We start from the raw sequence: 20,279 nt of genomic DNA, 5'->3' as shown, positions 1-20,279 counted from the left end.
GGTGGCGTTTAGGGGTAGGAAGGGTATAATGCCATAGAGTCCAACCTTCAGACCTACCATTTCCTTCAGAGGAACTGACCTTTGTCTCCTGGAGAGCAGTTGTAATTCAAGGATGTCTCCAGGGACTCCCTGGAGGTTGGCAACCCTACCCAGCAGGGTTGTTTTGCGTCTTTCACAGCAATGAGCATATGCGTCCTTTGCTATTAATATCCAGTAACTTTGGACTGTTGTTTTTTTCTAAATAAAACTTTGGACCGTTCTTAAGCACCCAGAGCGTTAGAGGTGAATAATAAAGCTTGTCGGAAAGTTGGTCAAAGGCTGGTTTTTCTGAGGGCTGCTTCTTACAGCTGTCCCTGGCATGATAGCTACTGCGAGTGCAGCTGGCATGCGTGGGTGCCGTGCCGTCTGCAAGCTGGTGCCACGAGCAGGATTAACTTCTTCCATGCCATTGGAAGGGATGGAAGATGTTTCAAGAAGCCAGCCCTTTCAGCTGCATGCCAAGAGCCAGTCTGTGTAGCCTTCAGTACTGAGCTTTTTCACCAGGGCAGCTGCAGCTGGATGCAAAGCTATAGTGCACGGGTGGCCAACCTACGGCGCTCCAGATGTTCATGGACTACAATTCCCATCAGCCCCTGCCAGCATGGCCAATTGGAGTGCCATAGGTTGGCCACCCCTGCTAAAGTGGCACTTTCCTAGAGCCAAGGACTGGAGGATGGCTTCAAATGTTGCCTCCTCTGGTCAAACGGCCACTTAAGTTGGAGGAAGACCACTGGGGCTGAAGGAATTTCCTCCAGCGGGATATATGCCAGTCTTTGCAACCACTGTTGAGCCAGAGATGGTACATTAGAAGAATTCCTTAAAGCCTTAGGCTCAGTTGTATTGCTTTATTGTAGGGGTAATGATGGATGCTGTGCTTCAAGGGTGCTTTTGTTTTTAGACAGCCAGCGAGCAGGGACTCCTCTTTTCTTTTAAAAGTTGGTATTAAGTGGCCTTATTTGCTTCTAGACTAAGGTGACCAGATGGTCACCTTTGTGAACCGGGACGGGGGTAGGCAGGAGCACACTGCCTTCTAGGGCTTGCTGTGACAGGGCGGGAAACGGCAAGCCCCAGAAGGCCTTGCTCCTGCGGCTGCACGCGTGGGAGGCTGCCACACTGTCTTGCACCCCAGAAGGCAGTGCGGCAGCCTCCCAAAAATCGGGAAAATTTAAATTACCCGCAGGACGCGGGACAAATTATTTGAAGGCGGGACTGTTCCGCCAAAAGCGGGATGTCTGGTCAGCCTGTTCTAGACCCTGATGTCGGTTGTCAACAACAGAGAATAACTTGCTCTATCGGGTGGGTAAATGGGGGTTAGAAAATATTGGCCATTCTTGCCTGCTTACACTTTCCGCTGCTCACGAATTTGTGCTTAAACCCATTCCTTCCATTGCCAGCTGCAAATCTCTGGGAGACCCTGTCTCCTACAATTCCTAGACCTCTGAAGGGCTCTTCCCATGACCAGAAAATCTGGGCATAACTTTTTTCAGCTGTCCAGTCTGAGATGATCTTATGTGAAGTAAAAGGAAACTGATTGCATGTAGAAGGTCTCAGATTCAATTCCTGACATTTCCAGTTAAGTGATGGGAAAGATCTCAGCCTGCGACCGTGGAGGGCCGCTGCCAGTCTGGTCCTTTCCACACATATTTTTCTAAAACGTTTGTAAAATGTTTTCCCTCCCCCCCTCTGTTTGCACTCACCTGGTCAAAAGGATTCCTAGCTGCCATTACTTGATTTTACCCTCTTTTTTCTTATTCTGTGTTGAATCGATCCTTCAATGCTTCACAGTTTCCTTCTGCATTCTCTACTCCTTGTATACTCGACGCTTCGAAGATTGGCCCCCCGAAAATAAAAGAACAAACAGAGAAATGTTGCCGATAAACAGGCGAGGGGGAACTGAGTGAGCTCAGAATATGCTGCCGAGGATAAAGTTCAGGGAAGCAGAGAAGCGTGGGAAACATAGTCAATAGATCAACGGCAACTGAAGACGTTTCCAAAACGTTTTAGCCGGAGAATCACTTTAAAAGGGGATTCTTGTAAAATGTTTTCAGGGTGGAAATAAGATATTTTGGGGTAAAAATAATTCAGAACTCTGTGGAGGAAAAGTTTGATTTCCTCCCTCAAAACGTTTTAAATTAATTGTGCAGAAAAGCCCAGTGTTGACCTTGAGGGACCAAGTGTCTGCTTCAGTAGTAGACGAGTTCCGGTGTGTTCAGTTCTATGATTTGTGGGTGCTTAAACTGGAACTAAGCTTGTGTTAGAAAAACAAAAGGAAAAAAAGTGAGACCAGATGTCCTTTGCTGAGTGCAAGAAAGTTGCGCCCTGCAAACAGAACCGAGATGTAAGATATGGTGACCGATTTAATTTAGCGCATTCTGGTGAGCCCTCCAGTGGGCATGTTACAGCACCATGGATTATTGTCTTCGGTGGGGGTGTGAAAAGCAAGGAACCACCATTATAAACAAACAATTGGGCCAGCCACTACCTTTCTTCCTTTTATCTGTAAAATGGGCACCACAGTTTCATGCCTCAAAGGACTGCAGTGAATGGAAACAAGATGGTGACTGTACAGTGGTTGGCAATATAAAGGTAAAGGAAGTCCACTGTGCAAGCATTGGGTCGTTACTGACACATGAGGTGATGTCACATCACATTTACTAGGCAGACTGTGTCTATGGAGTGATTTGCCATTGCCTTCCCCAGTCATCTACACTTTACCCCCAACAAATGGAAGAAGAAGAAGAAGAGTTGGATTTATATCCCCCCTTTCTCTCCTGCAGGAGACTCAAAGGGGCTTACAATCTCCTTGCCCTTCCCCCCTCACAACAAACACCCTGTGAGGTGGGTGGGGCTGAGAGAGCTCCGAGAAGCTGTGACTAGCCCAAGGTCACCCAGCTGGCGTGTGTGGGTGCGCACAGGCTAATCTGAATTCCCCAGATAAGCCTCCACAGCTCAGGCGGCAGAGCGGAGAATCAAACCGGGTTCCTCCAGATTAGATACATGAGCTGTTAACATCCTACGCCACTGCTGCTCCTTGGGGTACTTATTTTACTGACCTTGGAAGGATTGAAAGCTGATTCAACCTTGATGGCTACCTGAAACTGTCTTCTGTCCGGATTGAACTCCAGTCGAGAGCAGAGCTTTTGACTGCAGTACTGTAGCTTATCACACCACGCCTAGGGCCTTGCTTGGCAAAATAAAAGTGAATAAATGAAAGGTGGAGGAGGCCACTTTGTAAATGCTGTAGCAAAACAGGGGTGGTTGGTAACTGAAATGCTGTGCTCCTGAGCATCTGTGTCTGTGCCCTAAAACATCTGGTTTCTCTCTCTCAAGCCTACATATCTGGAAAGAAGCAATGGGATGTCCCCGTACCTCACAAGGAGCAGGCCAGCTCTGGAAAACTGTGGTGGGAGCCCCAATGCCAGTACCAACTACGCCACCTTCATGATGGTGCCAGAATTTCAGCTCTTTTGCCTCCCCGGTTGGAAGGTCACTGGATTTCAACAGGGTAAGGCTCTGGTAGCAGTGGAAGGGATGATGTAAAACCATCAAGCGGAGCAGAGGTACATTGTCACTGTGCCTCCTGTGTGATATTTGTGGGTTTTTTAAATATATATATACCTATATATGTATGTTTGTGTGTGTGTGTGTGTGTGTGTGTGTATAATATATATAAACTAGTTGTAATGTTTCATCTGTGCATGCATCTGTGCATGTATTTTTATCTGTAATTTTTGAAATTGCTGCTATAATGTATTTTAATGAATTTTAATCGCTATATATGAGATCTTATATTGTTTTATCGCTATATATGAGATCTTATATTGCATTTGTTTTATGTCTCATTGTACACCGCCCAGAGCCCTTCGGGGGTTGGACGGTCTATCAACTGATTGATTAATTAATTAATTAATATCTCCTGTTTCCCCGAAAATAAGATATTCCCTTAAAATAAGCCCTAACGCATCTTTTGGAGCAAAAATTACTATAAGACCCTGTCTTAATTTTGGGGAAACTATGTATATATACATTATATACATTATATACATTATAATATATTATATACATTATATACATTATATTATATATACATTATATATATTATATATATACATTTCAATCTTAATTGCTTATTGCATTTGTTGCCTTTCAAACCTAGACCCTTGCTCTGCTGGAAACAAATCTGCCAATTGCACCTCCTCTATGCCAATAAAGGCTTGCTTCACAATTGCACCTCAGGTTTTAGAAATGTCACTGAGCCTCAATTTGAGATGGAATAATCTGAGACTTATTTTTTATTTTATTTATTTTTTCAATTTCTATACTGCCCCATCCCCGGAGGGCTCTGGGCGGTGGTTCTATAGGCAAGGTTCTACCAGACAATCTTCTAAACATCTTCTGTTTGTGCTCCATGCATTGTTTGCATTCACTTTTCTGAGATTTGTACATGAAACATACCTGGTTCCCTTTGTAGCCAGAGTCCTCCTCTCTGCCAAATATCTAGTCAGAGCTTAACTTATAAAAAGAAGGACATCCCGGAAGCCCTGGCCTGTATTCAACAACACATATTGAAGCACAATTTTGACTCATTGAAAGCTTCTGTTTCCAAAAAACCCAAAATCTGTAGAATCTCCATTCGTAGAAAACCAGATGGTATAGCCCCAGGTTTCTTCCTGACATGATAGTTTGCTATGTAGGAATGTGGGTCCCCCCCCCCCCTTGCTGAATATTCCATTAAGCAAGTCCCTATTTACAGCCTGAAGTTTATTCACACAGTCATTCACAATGTTGGTAAGAACCAGGGCTCTGATTAAATCACTCTGTGTGTTCAGAGATGGTTTCTCCATTTATGCAGGGGCCCAGGGGGACACATAGGGGTCAAACGTACCCAGGCTGCGGCCATTTAATCACATTGGGGGGGCCGGAAAATTGCCCCCCTTCCCCTTCCCCCACCATGTTGTTTGGTAGTGGTGGGGGAAGGGAGGCCGCCCATACAAAGGGGGGGGGGGCGACTCAGATTTTGCACCGGGCTATATTTTTCCTAGTTGTGCTTCTGCATTTATGTTGATATAAAAGAGAACACACAGGATGCATTAGTTCATTTTAATGCGCTTCATATTTCAACAGTTTTATTTGTATATTCCTGATCATAGACATCTATTTTGATTGAGGACAAAAGATATAGGTTTTTTTCCAATTTGGCAATCTGCCAAAAACGTTTCTGAGCATTTCCTTTGAATCTGTCACTTCCGGGTATTGTTGTTTGTTTATGTTGTCTTTGTTATGAATCTGTGGTTGCTTCATTTAAACTTGTGTGTCTTCCAATACACTGTTAGCATGGTTGAAACCATGTTGTTATTACCAATGCTGTAGTTGTAATGAAAACTTCCCTCCCCATCTGCAGGTGCGAGGTACGGCCTGGACCAGAATTCATCACCCGTTCCTATGTCTTCTACGCCAACCGCCTCTTCAAAGCCTATCAGTTCTACTATCGAGACCCTTCCTGCCGGGACCCCACCTACTCCCTAGTCATCAAAGGCAAAGTCCGCCTCCGCCAGGCCTCTTGGATCACCCGTGGTGCCACAGAAGCCGATTACCATCTTCACAAAGTTGGCATCGTCTTCCACAGCCAGCGGGCCATGCAGGAAACAGTTGCCCGTATCAACCAGACTTCAGGAGAACGGTGCAATGGATTCTTGTCACCTGGGCGGACTTGGGCGCCAGGTGCCCTCTACGAGCTTCTGAGCGCCAAAGCAGAGCGGGACTGCACAGCCGGCCTGGGCTTTGCTATGCATGAACTGAGCCTGGTACGGGTGGAGAAGTATGAACAACCCTTGCTGCTCCAGCAAAACCAGGGCAGCAGGGAAGTGGAGGAGCTGTACCTGGGGGACATCCACACAGAGTGGTCAGAGAGGCTCCACTATCGGCCAACAGGATACCAGCGTCCCCTGCAGAACGCCATGGTAAGAATTGGCCTTGTACTGCTTTTTTTGCATGGTTGAATTTTCGTCCGTGCTATACTCTGTCTCAGAAAAAGGTGCTAGTATGGTGTAGCAGTCGAAAATGGTATGCTTCCACACTAGAATATAGTCCCGAACTAATATGAGAATTATCATTCATTTTTACATTCTGCCTTTGGGTATTATTTTTTTGTATTATTGAACATGGTACTTTGATACAAGAGCATTTATAGTTCTTTGATACTTTTTATAGTACTTTGATACTTTTTATAGTACTTTGATACAAGAGCATTTATAGGGTGGTCTATTAAATTTTAATAATAATAATAATAATCATCATCATCATCATCATCATCACAGTACTGTTCAAACTTTCAAATGGATGTGGGGGCAGGGCGAGGTAGGCACTAGGCCTCAGGCGGAGCGTTCTATAACAAACACAATCTGGCATGTTGAGTTCTGTGGTGGAGGAATATACAACCCTACTAATATATTTTTCTGAGACAGACTACATCGCTGTCAAGTCTACTCCCAGCTGATGGGCAGTGCTCTCAGGCTTACCCCAAAGTATAAGATCTGTGGCTTAGTGGTAGAGCACTTGCTATGCATACAGAAAGTCACAAATTAAATCCCTGGCATTTACAGTTTTAAAAACAGGTGATGTGAAAGAACTTGACCTGTGACTCTGGAGAGCTGTTGTCAGTCAGAATAGATAAGATTGCCCCATCCCCCATTCTTTGCTAAGGAGATGGGGTCTACCCTTTTGAGGTCCAAAGTTATGGACCTCAACCAAACTGCACCCTTTTGAGGTCCATAACTTTGGACCCCCTGAACCAAACTGCACCAAACTTGGGGGGTGCCATCATGACAGTCTCCATATGATACCCTGAAATTTTGGAGCTGATACGTCCAAAAATGCACCCCCTGCAGGAACATCCCAGAAATTTGCCCAAGAATCTTTGTTCTGCATTGAGTTTTCTGCATTGCTGTCAATAGGGGTTGCAGGCTGGGGAGGGCACATTTCTGAAGGCACAGTCTCAAAACTTTCAGGGTCTCATCAGGAGACTACTCTAATGATACCCCCACAGGTTTGGTTCAGGAGGGCCAAAGTTATAGACCCTCAAAATTGAAGCCCCCATCTCCTAATAGCTCCCATTATAAACAATGGGGAATGGGGCACCCCCTTTGGGAGTCCATAACTTTGGACTCCCCAAACCAAACCTCACCAAATCTGGGAGGTAGCATAAGGGCAGTCTCCTGACGATACTCTGAAATTTTGGTGCCGCTAGCCTAAAAACTGCTCCTCCTGCATGCCAAAAATGGAAAAATACCCCAAAACAAACCCTGCATTTTGATGCCCCCCACAAGGTGGTGCCCTGGGCAGCTGCCCATCTTGCCCAATGGGTATTACGCCCCTGGAACCTACAGACGTGGCTGCTGTTGGCATTGGGCTGTGACTATATCATTTGTGTGTTTGGGGGACAAATAGGGCTTATCTGTAGCGTCTTGAGGGGCAGAGATCATTCCACTCCTGGAACTCTGCAGATAGACTTTGGACCTGAAGTGAAATGAATTTATTAATTTTATTGGGGCATAAATTAATCTTTCCCAGCAATCTAGTTATAGATATGGCAATTCCTGATATCTCAAGAGAAGAGAGGAAACCGCCTTTAGGGGTTTACAGGAAAAGTTGCATTTTAAAAAGGCAATAATCCAAAGAGCTGACATGGGAGGCTGGGCCAGTCAGTGTTATTAGAGCCTCTGTTTGTGCGGGGTTGTTTCGCAAGTTCATGTAAAAAGCAAGGAAAATGAACGTTTATCCAAAAAGCCATTGACCTACAGCGGAGGACTTGTACAGGGGGGAAATCAGCTGGGATATACAGAAACTCGATTTTCCATTTAGTCAAAATGTGATTACACAGCCAGCCTCGGGGTTGTTTTTTTCTCTCCTCCTTCTGGTTTTGTCAGCAGCTTGGTTTCTTTCCCAGGGTGTATTTTTTTTTATCAAAATCATAACTAATCAATGTAGAAATGTGATTGAGCTGCAAGATAGCGCAAGCAAACAACAGCAGAAATAATGCTTATGACTGTTACCAGATGGGAACTGGAATGAAGGCAAATGAAACACTTGTCAAAAGAGAAAAAAAAAAAGGGGGGGGGGAGGTTAATACCATTTCCCTCCCATATAATATTGCCGGAATTGGGATTCTAGAAAAAGAGAAGACAAATGACAGACCTCTGGGAAATATGCTCCGATTGGCATAAAGCTGAGTTATCCTGGGCCAAAACCATATACATATGAGCAAAACCAGATGGTAAACATAAATGCTTTCTAAAATTAATTTAAAACCACGCGATGGTGCACTGAAATACACTGACTTCACTACAACGCTGTAATTAATCAGCTAACAGCTCCGCACGGCTTGTTACCCGCAAATGATGTCACTGTTTGCAGATAATTAGACACTGACAGTCGTATCCTTCAAAATAACTCCACGCAGCACAGCGAGAGACCTTGGCCCCATGCTTTTGGCTTGGCTTAGAAGCCAGCCGTTCCTTTTCATTGCCACCAGCTCTGTCCTTCCTCCAAATCCTCTTGGATACATGGTGAATTTTTGAGAGGTCCAAGGGCCAGGGTCTCCCTTCCTTCTGGGCTTTGGGGGGAGCTCAGAAGCAGTTTCTATAGGGACTAGAAACTTTTAGGAAACCAAAGGAATTCTAAAATTGAGCTACTCAGGGAGTGAATCTGTTTGCATGTTCTCACTGTTTTTGTTCAGATATATTTATTTCAGTTCATCCTTTAAAGCATTTATATCCTGCCTTTCCTTGTGGTTCAAGGGTTCGAGACTTACATACCACCTTTCCTCAGAACTAGGCAACCCGTTCCGTACTCTTCTTGCGTGCCTTTAGAATTTATTTAAATATTTACATCCTGCTTCTCTTTGCACTGGAGAATCAGAGTGGTTGGCAGTTTTGTCCTCGCTTCCTCCATTTTATCCTCACAGCCAACCCCATGTGAAGTAGATAAGGCTGAGAGATAGCCCGAACTCATGATCCAGGGAGTCATCGTGGCGAGTGGGGATTCGCACCTGAGCCTCCATAAGAACATAAGAACTAGCCTGCTGGATCAGACCAGAGTCCATCTAGCCCAGCACTCTGCTACTTGCAGTGGCCCACCAGGTGCCTTTGGGAGATAACGTGCAGGAGGTGAAAGCAATGGCCTTCTGCTGCTGCTGCTGCTCCTGAGCACCTGGTCTGCTAAGGCATTTGCAATCTGAGATCAAGGAGGATCCAGATTGGTAGCCACAGATCAACTTCTCCTCCATAAATCTGTCCAAGCCCTTTTTAAAGCTATCCAGGTTAGTGGCCATCACCACCTCCTGTGGCAGCATATTCCAAACACCAATCACACGTTGTGTGAAGAAATGTTTCCTTTTATTAGTCCTAATTCTTCCCCCCAGCATTTTCAATGTATGCCCCCTGGTTCTAGTATTGTGAGAAAGAGAGAAAAATTTCTCTCTGTCAACATTTTCTACCCCATGCATAATTTTATAGACTTCAATCATATCCCCCCTCAGCAGTCTCCTCTCCAAACTAAAGAGTCCCAAACGCTGCAGCCTCTCCTCATAAGGAAGGTGCTCCAATCCTTCAATCATCCTCGTTGCCCTTCTCTGCACTTTTTCTATCTCTTCTATATCCTTTTTGAGATGTGGCGACCAGAACTGAACACAGTACTGCAAGTGCGGTCGCACCACGGCTTTATATAAGGGCATGACAATCTTTGCAGTTTTATTCTCAATTCCTTTCCTAATTATCCCCAGCATAGAGTTTGCCTTTTTCACAGCTGCCATGCATTGAGTCGACATTCCCATGGAACTATCAACTAAGATGCCCAAATCCCTTTCCTGGTCTGTGACTGATAGCACTGACCCTTGTAGCGTGTATATGAAGTGTGGATTTTGGAGATCTTAGTCTGGTTTTCTACCTACTACACCACACTGGCATACATGCAGCTTGCAGAATAGCCATGAACATAGTTGGGTTGTTCTAGAGTCAGTGGCGTGTGGATCGCAGCCAGTCTGTGGCAGGCTGTACCCACTCCTGGCAGTGCTAAAGGACCTCTTTGATTCCCCCTAAATCAGTATCTGCTCGAAAGCAAAAACCAATCTTAGGAAATTACCTTCCATTATTAAAGTATTTCCTGCTTACAAAGAATGTACATATTTCTCTAACTGCTGGGGATATTTGGTTATATTGTACTATGTACTATCAACACTCCTTAGAGTGACAGTTGTGGTCAGGTGATTTGAAAATGGCTGCATTACTGCAGACTTCAATCAGTGCGCGCATGAATTGCTGAGCTGTTAACTGCGGAGTTGCTTAAATCTGCTTCCCATACAAACATTCCACTCGTGAGTGGCTGGCATCTCTCAAAAGTCAACCATATGTGGCGACGCTGGCTTATGAAAACAGATACAGTTCGCTGTAAATTGTATATTGCCCCTTTCTATAAGTAGCGCTGGAACAACTTATAACACTGAACAGGAACATTTGGGGCCATTTTCAAATACATAATCAGTTTTGTTTCCCTCCGGTGTTTGTCAGGCCCGCAAATGTGTACATTCTTTGCCCCTTAAGTGAGAGACTAGCTCCTCATAGTGGGGGGAAGAGGAAAATGCTGCCGTCATTTGGCTTTTCGTGGACCACTCAAGAAACAGCAGCACTTTGGGGTCCAAAAATTACGTTTCTCTGCCTTGAGGAAAAATGGGCTTAGATGACCCCCACAGCTCCCCCCTGTTATAAAAGTTTTCTTGCTCGAACATTTTCAGAATTCGTCATAGCCTAACAGAAATAGCTGGAGAAATGGCTTTTTTTTTCAGAGAAATGCCAGCCATCGATCCTTGCGAGGAGGGGGAGTGAGAGACGGTTGCATGTCGTGGCGTAGTGGCTAAGAGCAGTGGCTAAGAGCAGGTGCACTCTGATCTGGAGGAACCGGGTTTGATTCCCAGCTCTGCCACCTGAGCTGTGGAGACTTATCTGGGGAATTCAGATTAGCCTGTACACTCCCACAAACGCCAGCTGGGTGACCTTGGGCTAGTCACAGCTTCTCAGAGCTCTCTCAGCCCCCCCCCTCCCCACCTCACAGGGTGTTTGTTGTGAGGGGGGAAAGGCAAGGAGATTGTAAACCCCTTTGAGTCTCCTGCAGGAGAGAAAGGGGGGATATAAATCCAAACTCTTCTTCTTCTTCTTTCAAAACATGGTTTTCTGTGGTTAAAAAGTCTAAAGTTGGAATGACTCTGCCCCTCATAATTCCCTTTTTCCTTCCTTCCAACAGCACCACATTCATCCTTGCGTTGCCTGTGGGATTGTATACAGAGCAGACGAACACCACCCACCCATACTATCAGTCAGGCCGGAGTTTCCCATGCTGCTAAGTGGGCGCTGGGTGAGTTCTCGGTGTGAGGTGCGGCCGGCAGTGCTTTTTCTCACGAGGTACTTCACCTTCCACGGCAACAACCGCACCTGGGAAGGGTACTATTATCACTACTCTGACCCTCTCTGCAAACAACCGACTTTCACCGTGTATGCCTCAGGCCACTACACTGAGGGAGGCCCGTCCCTCATTGTGAGAGGAGGCACAGAGCTGGTTTTCAAGGTGACCCAGGCTCAGGTCACACCAATGGATCAGGTAACTGTAACAATGCTGAACTCCTCTGACTTCGGAAGCTGTGGGGAGCCTGGCTCTTGGAGCGTCGGGAGAGAGTTGGACGTGACTCATACGAATGGATGCGCAGCCTTGGGGATTAGGCTCCCCCACACAGAGTACGAACTCTTCAGAATCGAGCGGGATGTGAAAGACCGCAGCTTGCTGTTCATCGGCGAGAGGCCGACAGACGGATCCAGCCCCAGCACCCCCAGCAAACGGCCCACCTCTTACCAGTCACCACTCACGCAGTGTGCTGGGCCCTCAGACACCTTTTTGAGACACATTAAGCTAAACCATCAGGGAAGATTAGACGACTACCTTAACAATGCAGCGCTGAAGTCACAGCCCGGGGCATGGTTGCTGGCATTTCTAGCCCCGTTGCTCGTCAGGTGGGACTAGAACTCTTCAAACATTTTTGGTCAGGGGTTATGCGGAACGTAGCCAGCCTTGATCTTCCTCGTCAGCGGGAGCACATCTGGAATCCGTTTCATTTTGTGCCTTACAGATGTGTAGTTTTGTGTTCTTCTGTTAATGATGAGCCATACCCAAATGGGTAGGGATTTCTCCCCTCACTGCCATTCATATGTGTCTAGGTGTGGACATACAACTCTGCACCCACATTCATGGTCCCTTAACCATTTTTTAAAAATAGGCGACTTGTTCTCAATCAGGGGTCTTCAGTTTTATTGAGTCTTTGGGTCCTTTGGCATTCTGACACAGCCAGCCATAAAATATCTGCTTCAGTTTTACTTCAGTCACACAGAAGAAGAAGAAGAGTTGGATTTATATCCCCCCTTTCTCTCCTGTAAGGAGACTCAAAGAGGCTTACAAACTCCTTTCCTTTCCCCCCTCACAACAAACACCCCATGAGGGAGGTGAGGCTCAGAGAGCTCAGAAGAACTTTGACTAGCCCAAGGTCACCCAGCTGGCGTGTGTGGGAGTGCACAGGCTAATCTGAATTCCCCAGATCAGCCTCCACAGCTCAAGCGGCAGAGCGGGGAATCAAACCCGGTTCCTCCAGATTAGAGCGCACCTGCTCTTAACCACTACGCCACTGCTGCTCCTTGTGTTGTGGTGGCATCTACTGCTGAGCAGAATTTTTAAAAAATCTGCACAGCCAATCACATGTCCAGTGGCCAATTAGAAGCCTTGTTGGGCAAAAATCCTACTTGGCCCCACCCACTAAAACACTTGGTGGTAACCATGATACCCAAATGCACCCCTGTATGAACACACATGCACCTTACCTGTTCCTTCAGTGCTGAGGTAGATCTGAGAACATTTTTCCTGCTCCAGACTGCCCCCACCCCCCAAATGCTACAATACCAAGGAACAGTTCTGCTCGCACAAGAAAATTTACCGCTTAGGATTTGGTTGGGATTATCTGGTCTCAGAGAGGTGCCTGTTATTCAGAACCAGCACAGTTATACACTTAACTAGCAAGGGTACTGTTGTAAGTGAAATTCCCTAGTATTTACCTTCCAGAATAGGGTATGTGTGGGAATGGAGTTCTTCATCCTTAAAACTGGGGGATGTAACCAAAACGGGAGTTCATCATCCTTAAAACTGGGGGATGTAACCAAAACGGGAGTTCATCATCCTTAAAACTGGGGGATGTAACCAAAAACAGACCACTCTCTTCTAATCCCATTTGGTGAGCATCTGATTTCTGTTTCTGAGAAACTTTCATTTATTTTGATCTGCTTGCGGGATTCCTGGGGGCAGGAAGAGATCACAGATCTTGCCCTGTCTCGAGAAGGCAGAACACTGTTTAGTGTCAGAATACTGAAAACCAGCAGATTGGGGCCATGGTAGTAATATTCCTTATTCTCCATACCATGTTTCAGAGGACTGGGGAAATGCCGCAGAACTCCCGGGTTGTTGTCGCCCACACACTTTGAGCAAAACATAGTTAGCCATTATGGCCTTACTAAATAAATTATGGTTTGCCTGCATGCCAGAAGAGGAAAAAATGGATGCAAACAGAGCAGCAGGGAGAGAACGACATGCAGGCCCAATTCAGGCACAAATGGTCAAATCAAGAGAAACAAGATCAAGTCTGTGATTATCCCCCATTCTTAGCTAGAATTCATAAGACTGTTCCCAAGGGACAGCTTCTTGATTACAGTTACAAAAATTCCCACTTTCCTCTGAAAAGGAGTATGACTAGAGTTGGCAGAGGCGGTTGAAAAGGTAATAGAAAATCTGCTTAAAAGATATCCACCCCTCGCTTTTCTGTTCTGTTGGTGCCCACTAATTTCAGCCAGGCCCACATTTGTCAATACTCACAAAAGTGCATCCCAGTAGCCCCCTGGTAGCTGATCAGGAGCTCTTTAGCCCCCTGATGTTGAAGAGGGATCAAGCTTGTTTTCTGCTGCCGCAGAGACTAGGACACAGAGTAATGGATTCAAGATGCAGGAGAAGAGATTCCACCTAATCATTAGGAAGAGCTTTCTGTCAGGGCTGTAGGACAGTGGAATTCACTGCCTCGGAGAGTGGTGGAGTTGTGTATTGGTTAAGAGCCAGCGGGGTGTAGTCGTTAAGAGCAGGTAGATTCTAATCTGGAGAACTGGGTTTGATTCCCCACTCCTCCACCTGAGTGGCAGAGGCTTATCTGGTGAACCAGATGTGTTTTCACTCCTACATTCCTGCTGGGTGACCTTGGGCTAGTCACAGTTCTTTGGAACTCTCTCAACCCCACCTACCTAACCAGGTGTCTGTGTGGGGAGAGGAAGGGAAAGGAGCTTGTAAGCCACCTTGAGTCTCCTTACAGGAGAGAAAAGTGGGGTATAAATCCAAACTCCTCTTCTTCCACCTTCGGAGGTTTTTAAACAGAGGCTGGATGAGCATATGTTGGAAGTGCTTTGATTGTGTGTTCCTGCATGGCGGCGGGTTGGACTTGATGGCCCTTGTGGTCTCTTCCAACTCTATGATTTTATGGCTAGCAGTCACAATTCACAGCAGGTGGCCTGTGTTCACTTGGGTGGGTCACTATTGCCCTTTGTTTCAGAGTCTTTCTTCAGACCTTACCAAGTGATGGTTTGGGTCTGGGATCCCCACCCTGCGTCCTGTGAAACCATCACATGGGCATTGTGGATTCTCCTCAGTTCCTGTTCACTTGGTGGCCAAGTTCAGATAGTAACTGTCGTTATGCGTGGAGGGGCTTTAACCTTGTCCCTTCATCCTTGTCTGATCTAAAAATTATTGGGGGATGGGGGAGGTGCATTGCTTGGCCTGTTAGACAAGCCCGTGAGTTTCACCTGCAGGCCAAATTATCCATCAAAGCAGCAGTTTTCTGTTTGGGAACCCTCGTTCTGATGAGGAAAAGAGCGACTAATTGGTCAGGGATGAAAATGCTCTGAAGGGCGTCATTTTTACAACCCATGTCTACCTACTTCTCTCAGGCAGATTCATCCCCTATGGCTCTGCTGGTACCATTAATTTCTTAAATAAAGCACCCAGCTGAATTAACTCTGGGACGCCCTGCTTCTGGCAAAGGAGGAATGGATGTCATGTTTGATATTTCTTGTTTTCACATCATAGTTTCCAAAATCCGGCAGCTGTTTTTCGGAGCTGGGAGCTGCAGGGTAAACAATAGCGATCACGTTTTATGAAATATCTCGGTAAAGGAGAAGTTAACAATGAGCTGCTGGATGCTTTATTTAAAGGGCAAGCTATTGATCATGTAGTAACTCAGGGCAGCGTGTGGAAAATGACAATCTTAAACCCATGTCTTGCTTTCTAGCTGTCAGGAAAGGCAGGATATTGGGGAAGGTCTCCAAATACTGGTGTTTTCTGGTGTACACAGGAATTTAAAAAAGAAATCAGCTATGCAATTCCCACAATAGACACGGTGTATTTTCATAGCTAATATGTAAATAATTGCAGGGTGTTCTAGAAGATACTAGCTGGGAACTCTGCTGTAAGAATGGAATCCAGTGTACTGCTTATCCTAATGTGCAATTTTTTAAATCAAAAAATGTATTACAGCATGCTACTTTTTTTTCCTACACAGGGGACTTTTTAAAAACATGTACATAAACAGCTGTTCATCTTGTAAAAGGGTTGTGTTCCTTTATAAGTTGAGGCAGACTTGCAGAATTTATTTACTTTCATTTTTTTATGTTCAAAGTACTTCAGCGGGTCAAATTATTATCAAAAAAGGCTGTAAACAGCCACATTGCCCCACATCAAAAAACAAACGAACCCCAAGCTAGAACAAAATCCATGTAATACTTTTGACACAAAACGTTGTCCAAGCCTTTGAGCACAGCAGAACTCTTGATCGGGTTAGGTGTTATAACTTTAAGAAAAACAGGGGAGGTGAGCAGCAAGATTCTCAGGTCATGATGTTAAGACCTGGCCTTGACGGCATCTATATATATAAAAATCTATCAGTTCGTTTTTCTGCTGACAGGTAATCTCCCAAACTACTGGACCGATTACTTTGAAATTTTCACACAATGTCGCATTCACGTGCGGCCAGGTTTTCATGCTGTTTCCACACCTCCTGTTGTTTACATGTCACAACTGTGCCAGTTATTGTGTACATGCCACACTTGTGACAGTTGGAACCACAGTTCTGTTCCGCAACAGCGCCATCTGCTGGCCATCAAAGCAACACCCTCTGATACAAGGGAACCAACCATGCCTTCCTTGAAAACCACTGCCTTATGGAGTGAAAGGGATGGGGCGGGCCATCTGCACATGGCCCACCCACCCAAGCGGAGGAAGGGGAAGGTGAGGGAGGGTCCAGGGGTTTGCTAGACCAAACGCTCTGAAATTTGAACACAATGTAGCTCATGCCTCCCAGCGTGTTTTACGCTAGATAATTCACCTGCAAGGGAAGGTAGTGAAAGGGACAGGACCAGCCCACCTGGACGTGGACCACCCACCCTAGCAGAGGAAGGGAACATTAGGGAGGGACCTGCAGGGTTGCCATGCAAGGGAACGGGAGAGGGAGGAGAGGGAGGGGCCCCTTGCCTCTGCCTTCCCTTCCAGTCATTGTGCAATGACACATGTTCGAACCGTTCGCTTCCCCTTTTCTTCCTTTTCCACTTCACCAGACTCAGCCACAGCAATGCGTGGCTGGGCATGCTAGTTCTCTATAAAACGCTGAGCACGCATGTAACTTTTCTTTTTAAGCTGGTTTCAGTTCATAGTGCGTTTTCTTGGCAGACACAGCAAAACAGGGTGGTTTACCCAAGGTCCCCAAGCAAGTATGTGACAGAGAGAGTGTAAAATTGGGGGAAAGGCAGCATTTCCAATTCACTTCTCAATATTCTTAGCTATCCTGCTCCATTCCTCTTGTGCAATAAAGGTTGGGGTGGTACTGTCCTAGGGGAGCAGATTCTGTTTAAGGATTTAAAGGAAATCTCATCAGATGGGCCAAGGCACAGTCATTTTGGGATTATGAGACCCTGTACTAATTATAAAACTGGGGTGGGACAGGGAAAGACGAGTTAAGCATTTCCCCAATTTCAGCCAGGTAACAAACTGAAAATATAATTTACATCCTTGCAAGATTAGATTGATGCATGGGAGGCCACATCTCTCAGTGGCTATTGGAAAGGCTCTGGATTTGGTGTCTTGCTTGCAGGTCCTTCTGAAGGTTTCTGAGAAACAGCTGCAGAAGACAAGATGCTGGACTAGACAGACCTTTGATCTGACCCAGGAAGGGTCCCTTTCATCAAGGATCCCATGGCTCATAACTCAAGCCAGCTGCTGAGTTTGTTCTCAAAGTGAGACCTAATAAAAGGCAAACTACTCCCCATTTTATGTTGCTCTCTCATAGCAACAGCTGTATGGTCTACTGTTACAAAATTGACTTCTGCCAGAGACCAGAAGACACAATGTGAGCTGCAGAAATCAAGGAGATGGGCGCAAAATCAGGGTCTGATAAAAAAAAAAGAAAATAGTCCTAAGAAGCAATACAACATAATGACTCACAAAGAACATTAGAAGGAGATGCATCTAAAGCAGGGGTAGGGAACCTGCGGCTCTCCAGATGTTCAGGAACTACAATTCCCATCAGCCTCTATCAGCATGGCCAATTGGCCATGCTGGTAGGGGCTGATGGGAATTGTAGTTCCTGAACATCTGGAGAGCCGCAGGTTCCCTACCCCTGATCTAAAGCTTGGATCCTGAAATGGTTCCACTCATGCTTCTCTGCAGCCACTACAGCAGTTGTCCTCTGCCATGAAACATACCTCCTCCGCCACTGGCCCTTCTGTTCGTTTAAGGCCTCCTAGAGAAACAGTGGTTTTGCGCAAGCAGAGGAAGCAAGGTCTACAGCAGAGGACAGTGCCCACAGAGAAGAATGAGAGGAGCACAGCCATACGATCCAAGCTATAAAGAAGTACTGTGCATACTATCAGTAGGTCTTGATTTTGAATAATGAAAACTATTCCAAGCCAGAAGGGACTGAGCTCAGTGGCAGAGACCTGCTCGGCATGCAAACGGTCCCAGGTTTAATCCTTGGCATCTCCAGTAAGGATCAGATTGCAGGTGATGCGAAAGACCTCCACCTGAGATCCTGGAAAGCCACTGCCAGTCTGAGCCCCCTTCCGCACACGCAGAATAATGCACTTTCAATCCACTTTCACAATTGTTTGCAAGTGGATTTTGCTATTCCGCACAGTAAAATCCAGCTGCAAAGTGCATTGAATGTGGATTGAAAGTGCCTTATTCTGCCAGTGCGGAAGAGGCCTGAGTGGACAATACTGGTTCACTATAAGGCAGCTTCATGGGTTCACATGAATGTTACCAAGTTTCCTTCAGTCTTAAGACACAATGTGGACCAGAGCACCAGAAATGAAGCTATTAGTTAAGCAGTGCAATGAAGCATTACAGTGGAACCTCAGTTTTCATTGCCTTTGGTTCTCATCGGTTTCGGTTTTCGATTTTTTTAGTGAAAAATTTTGTCTCTGTTTTCATCGATTTGCCTCAGTTTTCATCGATTTGCAGTAAGGTGCAGGGGTTTGTGGAGAAAAATTCCCCGGACAAAGCTGTTGCAGGCCATGTCTGCAACTTGTTTAATGACCATTTCAGACAAATCTGAAAGAAACAGACCTCTTTGGACAGCTTTCTGGTGCAACATTGGTCCATTGGCTCTGAAGCTGGTCCTACTGTTCTTGTTTGTTACTGTTTTCAGTATTAAAACTATGTTTATTCACCAAAAAAAATGTGTTTTTGGTATGTTTTTTGGAGTGCCTAGAATGGATTAGTTGGATTTACATTGATTCCTACGGAAAAGTTTGCCTTGGTTTTCATCGGTTTCGGTTTTCATCGATTCTTTTTGGACGGATTACCACCGAAAACCGAGGTTCCACTGTATATGACATTTTTTTCAAAGCTAAAAGTAGATCTTTTCCTGGATTGTCTAAGGAATGCATGAGCTACCCTGGGAACTCACAAGCTACCTGTTGAAGAGCCTTGAACCAAAAGCAGTGTGTGTAATGTGTGTTTTGTTGCTTTTGTGTTTTGTCACTTCTGAGTTATGAATTAACAACCATGGACAGCTCTGATCAGGTCTTGCAAACTGAAGGCCATGGCTTCATTTAGTCAACCTATCTTCTGTCAGGTCCTCCTTTTCCTACTGCCTCCTAGCCAAAAGCCAAGTATTCCACTTTTTTAAAAAAGGTTTTCCTCTGTAAGTTCAAGCATCTACCAAGGTCCACTTCATACCTTACTTGGGGTAGTGGGGATGCCACCATCTAATAGCAGGGCTTATTCTGATTATGCATGTACCATTTAAATATTACTGGTGTATTCCCTTCTACAGGTTCATTCTATAGCTTTTGACATTACACTGCTAGAGAATTAACCCATGGAAAGTTTCTCTTGTAGTGTTTACTGCAGGGCTTAAAAAGGACGATGTGGTTATGGGGAATTCTCACATGCTTATGAGGAATTCTCAACACATAAACCAAGGTGGGGCTCAGAGAGAACAGAAGATGGAGCTGAAAATGAGAAGAACAAGTAGCCAGCAGCAGCTGAACCGGCTACATTCCAGGGGAGACTTCAATTAGCCAGAAGTCTGTTTTGAAGCAGCCATCAAGTCCCTTGTAACCATTTAAGAGTATTCATCAATATAAATGACACCTTCCTTTAAAAGACTTTAGCTTTAAAAGGGGCTTAGACAGATTTATGGAGGAGAAGTGATCTCTGGCTACCAATCTTGATCCTCCTTGATAGGCCTTAGCAGACCAGGTGCTCGGGAGCGGCAGCAGCAGAAAGCCATTGCTTTCACATCCTGCATGTGAGCTCCTGAAGGCACCTGGTGGGCCACTGCGAGTAGCAGAGTGCTGGACTAGATGGACTCTGGTCTGATCCAGCAGACTCTTCTGTTCCTCCTTCTGCAGACAGGAAAAATAGGCTGTAACCTAGGAGTAGCAGGACTCTTTCAAAAGGCAAGAACCACCAACATGATTCCACTGCAGCAAACCATAGTTTGTTCTCAGAGTTGGTCCTCCAAACTGTGAGTTTAAACCAACCCACCTTTCTCTCTCAATCTCACTCAATGCCCCAATTTATTTCTGTTCCACGTGGCTTTTATCGAAGCAGGTCCCATCGCC

General features: G+C 45.5%; 1 protein-coding gene across 1 annotated transcript in view; it reads left to right on the top strand.

The window, feature by feature from the left end:
* The window catches only part of APCDD1L (APC down-regulated 1 like), a 42,620-nt gene extending 30,097 nt beyond the window's left edge, over positions 1-12,523 (top strand). Inside the window, exons 2-4 of the mRNA XM_048497642.1 lie at positions 3,370-3,544; positions 5,441-5,999; positions 11,332-12,523. Of these exons, the coding sequence (XP_048353599.1) occupies positions 3,370-3,544; positions 5,441-5,999; positions 11,332-12,102 (1,505 nt within the window). The 3' untranslated portion in view covers positions 12,103-12,523. The remainder of the gene's footprint in view (positions 1-3,369; positions 3,545-5,440; positions 6,000-11,331) is intronic.
* The last annotated feature ends 7,756 nt before the right edge of the window (positions 12,524-20,279 follow it).

The sequence above is a fragment of the Sphaerodactylus townsendi genome, linkage group LG05 (assembly GCF_021028975.2).
Source record: "Sphaerodactylus townsendi isolate TG3544 linkage group LG05, MPM_Stown_v2.3, whole genome shotgun sequence".
NCBI lineage: Eukaryota > Metazoa > Chordata > Lepidosauria > Squamata > Sphaerodactylidae > Sphaerodactylus > Sphaerodactylus townsendi.
Note: the sequence above shows the minus strand (reverse complement) of the source record. Positions and strands in the feature narration are given on the sequence as shown.